Source organism: Oryzias melastigma, linkage group LG12, assembly GCF_002922805.2.
Source record: "Oryzias melastigma strain HK-1 linkage group LG12, ASM292280v2, whole genome shotgun sequence".
Classification (NCBI taxonomy): Eukaryota; Metazoa; Chordata; class Actinopteri; order Beloniformes; family Adrianichthyidae; genus Oryzias; species Oryzias melastigma.
Window position 1 is genome coordinate 2,236,815 of NC_050523.1, and position 13,252 is coordinate 2,250,066.

Genomic DNA, 13,252 nt, shown 5'->3' on the forward strand with positions numbered 1-13,252 from the left:
TGACTCCAGATCAGAGAAGCATCGTTTAAGCGGGAGATAAAAGCTTCCCGCCTGACGTCACCTGCAGAATGATGATGTTTGATCCATGCATCTGCAGCATGCCGCTTGCATGCACCTCTGGAAGCTGCAGAGGCCGCCCCCGTTAATGGTGTCTGTGGTGGGGTGCCAGAGGGCAGTGCAGCGTGGAAAAAGAAAAAGTCCAACCTGCCTGTGTTTCTCAGACCTCCGTTGCCCTGGAAACCGGTTCCTGAGACTTCCCTTTTTTTTCTCCCTTCGTCTCTGTGTGTGTCACCCCACCAGCACTACCTCCACACTCCTCACTCTGCAGCTGCCTTCCTCCTTCCTCCTTCCTCCCCCACGACCTGCCGCATTGTACAATAACACACAATCTGCTGCAGTCATTTCACAATGTCGCAGGATGGAGGCTGTGTGACCCTCCGTGACTCCACGGCCCGCCGCCGCTCTGAAGCAGGAACAAAAGCAGATTCTGCCTCATTCATAGAAACATGTCCAGCTCAGGTTTTCTGTTGGGACTGTGGGTGTTGTGAGGAACACTGGCTCCAGCTCTCAGGCCTTTTTAAGTCATCCTGCAGTGTTGTGTGTGCATTCCTTTGCAGTGACTTCTCCTTGGCAGCAGGCGCAACATTCCAGGGAAATGGCTGACCTAGAATAACACTCAGTCCCTCCGCCCTTTCCCTGCTGTTGGTGTGGAAAAGCAGAAAACACGGCGGCGTGGATGCAGCTGGGGAGCGGCTCACACGGCTGCAGGAACACGCCGGCGCGTCCTCCAAGACCTGGAAGACTGAAGCGGCATTCAGTCCCATCCGAGCGTGAGAAGAAGACGGGAGGACAGAGTCTGTGGGCGTGACGCCATCATCCATCACTGTAAATGTAATTACAAATAAAATGTCCTCACACATGAGAAGATGGAGCTGCAGCACGACGGCGTGAAGATCCCGCACGCCAGTCGGTTTGATAAATGTTTGAGAAACAGAAATGTGCTCGGCTCATCCATCCCAACTGTGTTTGAGCAAGAAGCCCCAAACGTGAGCGTTTGTCCTGACGACGGTGGGAGCAGAGCAGGGGGAACCTGCTGACCCCAAAAACCAGATTATACGTCACGTGTGTCAAAGTCAAGGCCCGGGGGCCGGATCCGGCCCTCCGGCTAATCCTATCCGACCCTCCAGATCATTTTATTTTATTGTTATTAATGACCCGATGTTATCTTGAGCTCATTTCTAACTTGTTTAATTTTGACAAATATATTTTTATGGAGAGTAAAATATTGAAAGTTATTTAAGGTTTAAATTAATTTATTCTGGAATAATATTCCTGCATTTTTATTATTCATAATTATGTTAAAAAGTTAAGGTTTTAAAGTTTTAAAAATTGGCATTCTGCTAGCTTTCTGGACTATTTTGGAATTTACTACGATTTTTTAGGCTATTTTAGAGTTTAGCTAATATTTCAGCTACATGCTAGATTTTTTGGCTAATTTTTTTTTAAGTTTTCAGGCTGTACCTCCTCATTTCCTTCCTGGCTCTGTTGTTTTTTCCTCTGCAGTCATGTCAATAAATAATTTAACTCTAATTTTAGCAAAACTAACAAATTTACTCCAAAACGGAATAAGATTCAAAGCAGAGATGCAGATCTGCACAGCAGAAACAATAAATCTCTGTATTTTTGTCCAGTTCTAGTTTAAAACTAGATTCCAGGGAAACAAAATAGAATTGCTCCTCGGGGATAAATAAAGTTGTTTGAACTTAAAACTAAACTTTTCAGTAAAATTTAGTTTAAAAACAAAATATCTTGAATTTCCTGTTGAGTCATTTGATCTTAAAACGACTTATTTTAAGTAAATCTCTAATAAAACATATTTTAGCTGACTATCAGCTTCAGCGTTTTTAGCTTTCATTTTCAGCATCTTCAGAGGCCAAATTCAGCTTACAGCATTCGCACTAGCATTATCACAGGTAATGCTATACATCTAGTTTTTAGTTAGCTTAAAGCTAATGATGGTTAAGATGTGTGTTTTACATCCAGTTTGAACATGACCCGATTAGTCGACTAATCTGGAAAAATAATCGGTGATTAGTCGACTATTAAAATAATCGTTTGTTCTAAATAGAAAAACTTTTTTAAAACTAAATGAGTCACATGATCAAACTCTGAATACCGTTTAGTTGTGCAGTGCCCTGGGCGCTGGACAGAGGGCGCCACAGGAGGCCCGTCAGCATCACAGCTCATAAAAAGTTGAGCGGGTCGTGGAACTGTTGGATCCACAGCTCCTCTAGAATTTCCCAGAATCCCTTCATCCGTTTCCTTTCATCATTGCCGCTCCACTGCCTGAATAAGACGCCGACGTCTCCTTTGATAGATGATGAGTGCTACTCAGTCAGAAATGTGACTGTATCTGCTGTAGATTATTCATTATTGCACGAGTCGCATAATTATGATTGAATGGAAACGATGTGATTCTGTTTTTTCAACATTTCTAGCATTAAAATAAAGTTTTACCGACACGGTAAGTGTGTTGGAAACACAGCTATGGTTACTGAAGCATCTTGTGGTGAAAGAGCCTCATGGTTACTGGTTCATGATTGACATTGGGTGACAGAGGTTATGACGTCATCAAAGGAGAGAAACATTAAAAAAAAAAGCAAAAATGGAAAATACAAACCAACTGACTTTATAATTACGTTTTTTGTAACAGTTTTATGTTTTTGATTTCTTAAATTTTGAGTATTTTTCAATTTTTTTTTATACCCCCTCCCCCAATTTTCAGTTTTTCTTAAAAGTTTAGAAACCAGTAATGTTTCAGCTGTAAACAGAAACAACTTTGATTTGTCCAAAACAAACACAAATTCTGATTTCCGACCTATTTACATTCTAAGCACAAGTTATAGCAGCACAAACTCACTGAAATGATCGATCAGGATTGATAACGATGCACGTAAGGTCAGAAACATTTCACACAAGAAGACATTGATAATATAAAAATACGGACAAAAAAGAGCAGCTGTCAAGGTTAGAAAAATCATTTCCTGCTTTTGTTTTCTAGGCTCAGGAGAGGTCAGAGAAGACGGCTGAGAAGAACCTGGAGGTGGAGGGAAAAACGGGAGATTTCTAAACAGCACCTTAAAGTTAAACTTTTGTAAATAAGTTAAAACTGGTTGCTGTGTTGTGTTTTCATGCAGTAAGATGTTCCTGTTGCTCACTAATGGTTTCCCTCATGACAGAAAACGTCTTTTTCTGAGCCAGAAAGTAAAATTCTGTGCTGCTGCACAGCACCTTTAAAGGGTCACCAAACAGGCAGTTGGAGTCTGACTCCATTCTAAGCCCAGATTTGAAGGGAAAAAGAAGCCCAAAAAGGGGGCAGGGCCAGTGAGCTGGACTGAGCGGCAGAGGTGTGGCTTTGATCCATGATTGACAATTAGGTTAGCTTTATTTAACGTACGCTGGTCTTCAATATTGAGTGTTTGTCACAGTTGTGTTGAATTAAAAAAACAGCGGAGGGTTTGCAGCGTGTCTGAGAGCGGTAAAATGCTGCTAGCATCATAGCTAATAAAGGCTAACGTATTAAACAAACAATCCAGAGTGAAATGTTCACTAAATCCACCACCAGGACTTTCTACTGAAAAGTTGTGTAAGCCAGTAGATTTTATTTCTATTGCAATAGCCGTGGCTACGAGCCTAACGGTAAACAACAGAATCAAAGATGGGCGGGGCTTTATACTGGAGCTGCAGAGCTTGATGACGTCACACTAAAATATAACTGCAATACCTCGTCTCAACCTGTGGGGGGCAGCACACAGACAGTTTTTGACACCATTTTCATGAATTAAACAAGTTTATCTTAATTTGTAAAACATTAAGCAACAGGCAGCACTTTTAAAGTCCCATTTATAGAAGTCAACAGCCAAAAAACGTTGATTTAGGGCAGGGGTATTCAAATCCAGGCCTCGAGGGCCGGTGTCCTACATGTTTTCCAACCAACCTTCCATTGAAGCTCCTTATTGGCTAAACATACCTTATCCTGGAAATTAGCAGCCAATAAGGAGCTTCAATGGAAGGTTGGTTGGAAAACATGTAGGACACCGGCCCTCGAGGCCTGGACTTGAATACCCCTGATTTAGGGTTTGGTTACCCTTTAATGGAGCGTGCGCGTGACTGTGCTTTGAAAGGGTTTGTTGGAGCTCAGCGTCTGCAGCCTTCACAATTTCGTTTACTCCGTTAAAATTCCACGAATGCTTCCTGAAAGTGAGTTTTCACACATACCAGGGAAAAATCCAGAAGCTCTTAAATAAAGATGGAAAAGCCACTTTTTTCTTTTATTTGATTTCCAAAGTGTTTCTGCTAAACTCTGGAAGTAACACATGAGAGTGAAAGGAAAGTTTGGGTTTTTATTAATAGTTTGGAAGTAAACGGCACATAGAAAACATGTCACACGTCTGTAAACCGTTTCAAACCACTGATGTCGTCTGAAGCTGTAACATGAAACAAAACACTAATAGTTAGACTCATCACTTACAAAGTACACAGCTGTCCAATCTGTACAAAGAGTTGCCTTTACAGTGGAAATAGTGGAGCCGGTTCGGTTGATATTCCCGACAAATCGAGCATTTTGTGGCACAAGCACCAAACCTGGGGCGGATGGCCCTGAGGAACTCCTCTTTCTGAAAAGTCGGTTAAAGATGGCGCCCAGACGATCAACTCTCACAAAAATATTCAACGTCTGTTTCCCTCTAACCAAGTCTTTAATTTGAAGGGTACTATCAAATATCGTTTCAAATCTTGGATTTCCTCGTGTCCAACAGACATTTCCACGGAGCTTGTACCACAGAATGCTTTATTATAACCAGTCCCACTAAAGAAGTCGGAGGAAAGCTCTCTCGGTCCCACCGTGTCCACAGAATAAAGGTTCTGGTCGGTATTTACAACACATTGGATCAAGACTTTAATGAATCACAGAAAAAGATTCGATATGATCCAAAGTTGTGCTTTAGAAACAAGAAAACACGTCGATACAGAACTCAAAGGATCAGTTTGACATGTTAGGAATTTCTCACTTTAATAAGAACTAAAGAAAATATATTGAAAATATCTGGAAAACCTGTCTTGTCTTATATCATAATTGGAGTGAATTCTGATTGGCTGCAGGTTATTTAGCCTGAAGATGGTTGTGTAGTCACATGATCGCGAGAATTTCGAATGCGGATGCTTGAGACGTGCACGTCCAAACTTTTATAGTAAGGAATTGGCGATGTGAACACAACTTTGACTCACGATAAACTTCCTGCAGTTAAAACTTGGAGAGGTCAGACGTAAAGCATCAGCATCACAACTCCAGAAATGGAAGCGGTTTACGTGAATAATCAGACTTCTCAAACGTTCAGCATTAGAGGGCAGTGCAACAGCGGGTCGGTGCAAAAGCGTCGGCGCGGACTTCCTTCATAGCGTCCGCTTGGGTTTAGTCGTTCTGGTCAATTTAAAGTGGAAAGTGCAAAACCAAGTCGGCTGAGGTTCCTACGTTTGGGTTCAGTTCTGGCTAATAATAATGAAAAATCCTGAAACTGAGCAGCAATAATTCAGGTCATCAACACTGAAGAGTGAAAGACGTTCGTCCTCCACCAGGGAAACAGTCAACCATCAAAACCAGTTGACCGTAAATCAACACGTTTAAAAAACAAACTTTTATTCTTAAATTTAGAGCTGGTGCATAGTGTCGTTTAAAAAGGTTCAAATTATGTTCAGACACCTGAAGCTTTCTGAGGTAATCAAAACCAGAAGAATAAAATCACATTTTCAGACTATTTCAAAAATATATTCTAATTTAAAAATGTTTTTTATTTTTATTTTCTGTTTAAAAAAAGAAACTTTTACCACACAAAGGTGTAGGTTTATGTTCTTTCAAAAGATTTCCATGTTTTCCATCAACATACGAGAAAGATTTTGGTTACGTTTTCCAGACCAAAAAAAATCAAAGTTTTTGGAGTTTGATTAACATGTAGCTTCAAATATTAGCAATGCTTATATCATTCCTTACTTTGCATAAAGAACATCCTTTTATCTGGAAGATGATTTAAAAACTTCTGTACAAATGTACCTTAAAGGTTTGTCATTTTTCCATGTAAGAAACTCTAAAAGTGAGTGAAATCTTAATAGAAATAAACATTTTCAACATAAAACGGTAGATTGAAGTTTTACTTGGCAGTGTTTTATAGAGCTGTGGTCTCTAACATTTTTCTGGCCACAAATCAGTTAAATGATGGACAAGTTTTTCATGAACGAGGCTGAAGTGGGCGTCAGATTGACTTTATTCATAAACTCAATAACTATCTAACCCAGGAGTCGCCAAACTTTTTCTATTGAGGACCACAGAACTGTTTTCTTCTCTGATGGGGGCAGAATAAGTGTAAGTATCACAGCTTAAACATTTATGGTTTTACAGAAAGTCACCCAGCCAAATTTTAAGCTATTCATTTCTGTGATCTTCATAGTAAAAATAATACTCAAACATTTTAAAACTATATATAGCATTAGCTGTGATATAATGCTAGTCTGAATGCTTTAAGCTGAATTTGGCCGCTGAAGATGCTAGTGCTGATAGCTAAAGATGCTGAAGCTGATAGCTGAAAATGCTGAAGCTGATAGCTGAAAATGCTGAAGCTAAAAGCTGAAATGGCTGAAGCTGATAGCTAAAAACAGGGAAACTGATAGCTAGCTAAAATATTAGCGAAATGCCAAATTAGACTAAAAAATTGAAAAAAAAATTCTAAATTTGCCAAAACGACGAGCACATAGCTGAAATATTAGCTAAATGCTAAATAGCCTAACAATTTGAGAAAAAGTCAAAATTAGACAAAACATCTAGCATGTAGCTGAAATATTAGCTAAATGCTAAATTAGCCATAAAAATATAAAAATGTCTAATTTAGCCAAAACAGCTAACTTCAGGCTGAAATATTAGCTAAACTCCAAATTATCCTAAAAAACTGAAAAAAGCCTAAATTAGCCAAAACAGCTAGCATGTGGCTAAAATATTAGCTAGATGCCAAATAAGCCTAAAAAAACTGGTAAAATGTGTCATATAGCCAAAACAGCATAAAGTCAAAACATTTAGTAAAACAACATAAAGCTAAAATATTAGCTAAGCTCCAAATTAGCCTAAAAACCTGAAAAAATCCTAAATAAACCCAAACAGCTAGCATGTAGCTGAAAAATTAGCGAAGCTCCAAATTAGCCTAAAACGGGCCGTAGTTTGGGGACTCCTGAACCCATAAATGTTAAAGTGGAAGCTAAAAAAAATCAGACTCCAACTTCAGCCTCGTCCGGATTTTAAGGTGCGACGGATAAATGCCAAAAACTTGGTGAGTGAAACTTTGTGTTTTTAAATATAATCATAAACGTGAATCCACCGTTTGAATAACTTTATTAGCTTCGTCCTCCTGACATCAGACAGACGCCATGAACTGAATATTAATATAATGATCTGTGGAAATTACAATAAATCCATATTTCTATGGGGTCAAATTAGGATCAGCTTAAAGTGAACAAAAAACTTGATTTTAAATTTGAAAAAAAAAGTTGAAAATAAGAAATAATTGTAAATTTAAAGAAATAAATGAAAAAAAAATCAAACCTAAAAGTGTTACCAAATTTTAAAAAAGTGTATTTTTTTATTTTTCAACTATTTTTTGTTTCTCCCTCTTTCTTTGCTCTCAGTTTTCAGTTTCAACACAGATTTCAAGTTTTCGTCTCAATAAACTTAAAGCCACAAAATATATATATTTTTTTAATTGTTAGGCTTTTGGGTTTAATTTTTTTATTCAAGTTACACATTAACATTTTTTTTAATTTACCATTTTATTTTTAACAATTTTCAATATTTTTTTCAAATGTATAATTTCATTTTCAAGTTTAATTTTTTTTTCCTTCAAATTTTCCATTTTATTTTCACATTTTCAACTTTTTTTTCAAATTTTCCATTTTTTTTTGCAAATGTAAAATTTTATTTTCTGATTTTCATTTTTCTTTTCAGATTTAGAAATGTGTTTTCATATTTAATTTATTTTCAAATTTACAATCTGTTTTTTAATTCACTTCAAGCAGATCCCGATTTGACCCCATAAAAAATTCCTAGTTTTTGTGTTCTTTTATTTTGAAGTTAAGGGCTCTTCTTCTATTTCCTGCCAAAATTAATTTTCCAACTTTTTGTTTACTTTTCTTTGCTTGGAGATTATAATTTATTGGTCGGCTCAGCTGCTTTAAGAATTAATGGATGTATTTTTAATTTGTGACCGAGCGACTTGATGTGGTGGAGAGAATCCAGTAGTTTTTCAAAATAAAACTTCCTTTAGAATCAGAGTAGAAATAGTGTGACCCGGTACCAACTGTCCGGTACCGATCCATGGCCCGGGGGTTGGGAACCACTGATAGGAGGGGCTAAAAATGACTTATAATTTAAAAAAATAAACGCAGAAATACACAAATGATTTAAAAACTAATAAATGTAAAGATATAAATAGATATATATGCATGTATTCTGAATGCTATTTTGGTGGATCACTTTACTTTTAAGTGACACAATACTGACCTCTAGTGGCTTCAGGAGACATTTCATGAAAAGCAGCTCTTGATTGATATACAGTATTTATGTGTACGTTTCAGGTGTTTTGTAATTATTGAGTTATCTTCAGTGGTCAGTAGATTCCCTCAGAGCAGCTCCTAGACTGAATAATAAAACAGTCCACAGTGTTGAGGTGAACATCCTCATTTTCCCTTTAGTTGTGCTCGCTTGTGTTGCATCACTTTGTTGCCTACAACAATAAAAGCGTAAAAGCAGCAGGTGTGACTTCTGCTGGAAACAAACCAAAAGTGTCATAAACATCAATATTGCACATAAGCAGCATATTTGGATGAGCATTCTGCATTTCATCCGCTTCAGACCCGGACAGTGGCTACTGTTGTGCATAAATATGGTATAAAAATACATTTTGGACGTATCTGGGGGATTGTGGGGAACGCCTCAAAAGGTCTGGTCATCGTTGCAGGACTCGGTGGCGTGACCGAAGGCCTCGCAGATGTCGCAGTAGGGCCTCTCGTTGGCGGGGTTTCCGCGGTACGTGGAGTGAGGGACGGAGTCGGGGCTCTGCGCCTGAGTTGGGCAGTCCTCGGTGTCGTGGAGGTCGAAGCAGTCGCAGATGTCGCAGAACAGGCGCGGCGTCGCCTTCTTCTCACGCTTCGGTACGCCCTCGCCGAGCCTGTGACACAAGGAGAAACATTCAAGAAACATTGAAGGAGTGATCGGTAAAATTTAAAGAAATTTAAATGAAAGAGTTTAAAGTCACAGAGTGGATGTCAACTTTTGAATAAAACAATTAATTTTATCATTCTTTTAAAAGATCATTGCTCTAAAGGAGATCTGAATGGAGGATTGGACCAAAACATCACTGCTCTAGAGGAGATCTACAGGAGGAATGGACCAAAACATCACTGCTCTAGAGGAGATCTGAATGGAGGATTGGACCAAAACATCACTGCTCTAGAGGAGATCTGATGGAGGAATGGACCAAAACATCTCTGCTCTAGAGGAGATCTGATGGAGGAATGGACCAAAACATCTCTGCTCTAGAGGAGATCTACAGGAGGAATGGACCAAAACATCTCTGCTCTAGAGGAGATTTCCTAGATTTCTCTCCCTGAAGAGGCGGCAGGTTTAATGTTTTCCTTAGTAACTAAATATCAGAAATGATCACCCGTCCGTTCCGTCGTTTCCATTGAACTCGGCCAGAGCGAGCTTCTTCAGTTTGATCTTCAGCTCCTCGTTTTTCCGCTGCAGGTCGACGATGACGCTGTTCAGGAAGTTGATCTGGCAAAGACAGTCGTACAGATTAACACCTGATGGAACCCAGACCCAGACCTGAGTGAGGGCGGTCTCACCTGTCCTTCGGCGAACTCCTTCTCCTCCCTCAGCCGCTGCAGCGCCGCATCACCTGTACGAGCGCATCGGCAGCATGAAGTCCAGCTGGACCACAAACTTCAGGCTGAGAAGAAACGCGTCCTCACCTGAGGATGGAGCTTCACATTCCTCTCCCTCGGAGCCCTGAGTTCCCATCAGCCTTTGCTCTAAGCTGCGGACACGGCCCTGCAGCTGCGCTTTGTCCTTCTCCAGCGTCTCCACGGCCGACTGCAGCGTCTTGGTCATGGCGTTCTCTCCTCGCAGAACCTCGATCTGCAGAGATGGAGAACATGGCGGGTTTCAAACCTGCAGCTGACAGGAGGAAGGACGGAAGGCTGGGAGACTCCAGGAGAGCAGACACCTCATTCCGAAGAATCTCCAGCTCCCTGTCTTTGTCCGAGCCTGCCGTGGACGTCTGGAAGTTCACGTCTCTTTCTGAGTCTCGGCTGGAGAGGATTCCTCTGTGGAAAAAGGCGCATCGAGTGAGCATCTGCTAGCAAACACAATCTTTGTTTTTAACTTAAACTAAAAGACAATTTGATTAATATTTAAACAAAAACAAAAAAAACATTTTTAAGGAAGTTCCTCAGAAGTTCTTTCAGGATCAGTTACTAAATAACAACCTGAACCTGTGACTTTGCAAACATTTAAATCAGGAGTGTCAAACTCAATCACACAGGGTTCCAAAATCCACAGCACACCTTCGGTCAAACAAAAGTGACTCAGAGGAGGCCGTACGTCCATATATGAGGAGTTGGGAGTGAGAATGTGTAGAAAAAGCATCAGATGAAAAGGTTCTTCTTAAGTTCCCAGAGCGATTACAGCACATTTGTACCAAAAATATGCTTTGTGTCCACTGTCTATTTTTGGTACATTGTCTACGTCTACTGAACAAGTTTATTGAACATTTGTTCATGTCTACGCACTACTAAGCAATATCTTCTGTGAAACGAGACGCTAGCAACTGTTGCTAAGGACTTTCCTGACCCAACGACAATAGCAAATGTAAAGTTTTAAGCATAAAGCTGAAACATGCCAAAGCAAATACAAAGCTTTCCTCAAAGGAGCGTAGACAGAAGATTGTGCTTAGTAGACATGGAACATGAACCAGTTTGAGACCCCGTTCTAGACCATCTGAAACATCTACTGAAGGATTTTCAGCAGCTTTAAACACTAAATCACTGAGAGACACACAAAGTAGATGCGTTTCAGTTCTTACCTGGTCTTCATGTCTGTCTGCTGACAGTTCTGCTCCTCGTTGTGCTACAAAGCAAACACAAAAATAGAAGCCTTTAAATAGAAGCTGAAGCTGCGTGAGCTCCAGCAGAGTCACAGCAGGAGGTCGGAGCTCCATCAAATCCTCTTCATTAACAGGACACAGATCTGTCACAGACATGGGGTTTGGGGGGGTCTGTACCTCGCGGTGGTGCTTGTGGGAGGCCAGCTTCAGCTCTTCACTGGGGGGAAACAGAGGAGAGGTGATGCAGTAAAGTGTTGAGACGGGACCTTCACTGACGTGAGTTCAGATCTACTGCAAACAGATCTAGGTTATATTCTGGTGAGCTGAAGTCAAGTACTCAAACTGACAAACTGAAGACTTTAATGGCGTTTCTGAGCAGACGGATCTGCATTCTTACTTCGTTTTTAACCCTTTAACACACGTGTCAAAGTCAAGGCCCGCGGGCCGGATCCGGCCCTCCAGGTAATTTCATTTTTTTGTTATTATGGCCCGATGTTATCTTGTGCTCATTTTTAACTTGTATAATGTGGACAAAACATGTTTTTATTATTAATAATTATGGTAAAAAGTTACGGTTTTAAACTTTTAAACTATTTTAGGCTATTTTGGAGTTTAGCTAGCTAAAATTTCAGCTACATGCTAGTTGTTTTGGCTAATTTATTTTTTCTTCAGTTTTTTTGGCTAATTCGACATTTAGCTAATATTTTAGCTGGCTATTAATTTCAGCATCGTCAGCAGCTTCAGCTCACAACATTCACACTAGCGTTATCACAGGTAATGTTATATATCTAGTTCATAATTATGTTAAAAAGTTACAGTTTTAAAGTTTTAAACATCTATTTTTAGAGTATTTAATAAATGTTTATCCTGTTCGACCCACGAGCTGTAGAAACTCTGGTTGATTACACGGATACACAACACTTTAGGACAGTGACGTTTTTACCTGATAAGAGTAAATTTAATTGATAAAAGCTTAATAAATAGCATCCGAGGTGAGTGGCTGGAATAGGCTCCAGCAACCTAAAAAAGGATTAAAGCAGGTTTAGAAAATATTCAGGTTTTAAAAAAACTATTGAAAAAAACTGATGGTAACCAAAAAAAGCTGATAGTATAAAATGTGGAGGTTAAAGTAAATATTGTCACGACGTCCATAGACCAGATTTAGTTTCGTTTCTATAAAAGTGACAGTATCTACCATGACATAAACTTCATTCATCCTTAGTCTGTGTGCATCAGTAATGACTTAACATCATATTCGTATCAGAAATCCAGTGGAGTGATTCAATGTTTTGTTTTTAAAGCTACATGTTGAAGGTTTATACAAGTCAGGCTGAAACAGAAACCAAAAAATGTCAAATCAGGGAAGAATGTTTACAATATTTAAGAACTCACTGTTAGATTTAGGAACAAACTTTAGACTTTAGACGTATCAATCAATGAAAAAACATTTTTTAAATCTTTTATTTAATATACTTCTTGTCTAAATAGACTTTCTCTAAAAACATGATGATGGTCCTTGAAGGCATCGCGCTCGTTTAGCTGGAGCTGACAGAGATGTGGGGTCCGTTTCAAGAAACAGGTTAAACAAATTCAGAGTTCAAACCTGAACTCAGAGTTCACAGACTCAAAACTCTAAAACTGGAAACTCAGAGTTCACGTATTCAGAGTTTAAACAAAACCTGCTTCTTGAACGGCCCAGCTGCTGGTTTTCAGATCAGCCAATGACGACTCAGCGTGAAGCGAATGTTTGTGAGGAAAACGTCCACGTCTGACTGACATCAGAGCTGAGGAACAAAGACACGGTCACACACAAACGTGTGAATGGGGTCACGCCAACATACAAACACATGCATGGATTAGTACTCACACACACGTATCCACAGGGTTACGCACTCACACAAACACAAACGTGTCCATGGACAAATGCACGTGCGCACACACAAACACACACCCTCGTGCACGCAGTGATGTCACAGACAGAGTTGGAACCAGGCGGCTCCAGGAGCAGTGAGGCGGTTACGTAAGAGCAGCGGAGGGAGGAAGGACGGCGC

General features: G+C 39.8%; 1 protein-coding gene and 1 long non-coding RNA gene across 6 annotated transcripts in view; one reads left to right on the forward strand and one right to left on the reverse strand.

Annotated features, from left to right (window-relative positions):
• The first annotated feature begins 6 nt into the window (after nt 1–6).
• LOC118599413 lies at nt 7–3,362 on the forward strand. The gene is made up of 2 exons (XR_004948747.1): nt 7–891; nt 3,062–3,362. It is a non-coding gene; the product is annotated as an uncharacterized LOC118599413 (long non-coding RNA).
• Nucleotides 3,363–8,633: 5,271 nt separating this feature from the next.
• Nucleotides 8,634–13,252, reverse strand: part of clip1b (CAP-GLY domain containing linker protein 1b) — a 29,904-nt gene continuing 25,285 nt past the window's right edge. For 4 of the 5 annotated variants that reach the window (XM_024299432.2, XM_024299435.2, XM_024299431.2 and 1 more), the window contains 7 exons: nt 11,379–11,418; nt 11,181–11,224; nt 10,323–10,422; nt 10,069–10,234; nt 9,943–9,995; nt 9,759–9,871; nt 8,634–9,263 (listed from right to left, as the gene is read on the reverse strand). In XM_024299432.2, the coding sequence (XP_024155200.1) occupies nt 9,029–9,263; nt 9,759–9,871; nt 9,943–9,995; nt 10,069–10,234; nt 10,323–10,422; nt 11,181–11,224; nt 11,379–11,418 (751 nt within the window). In that variant the 3' untranslated portion in view covers nt 8,634–9,028. The remainder of the gene's footprint in view (nt 9,264–9,758; nt 9,872–9,942; nt 9,996–10,068; nt 10,235–10,322; nt 10,423–11,180; nt 11,225–11,378; nt 11,419–13,252) is intronic. The other variant, XM_024299434.2, reaches the window with a different exon arrangement.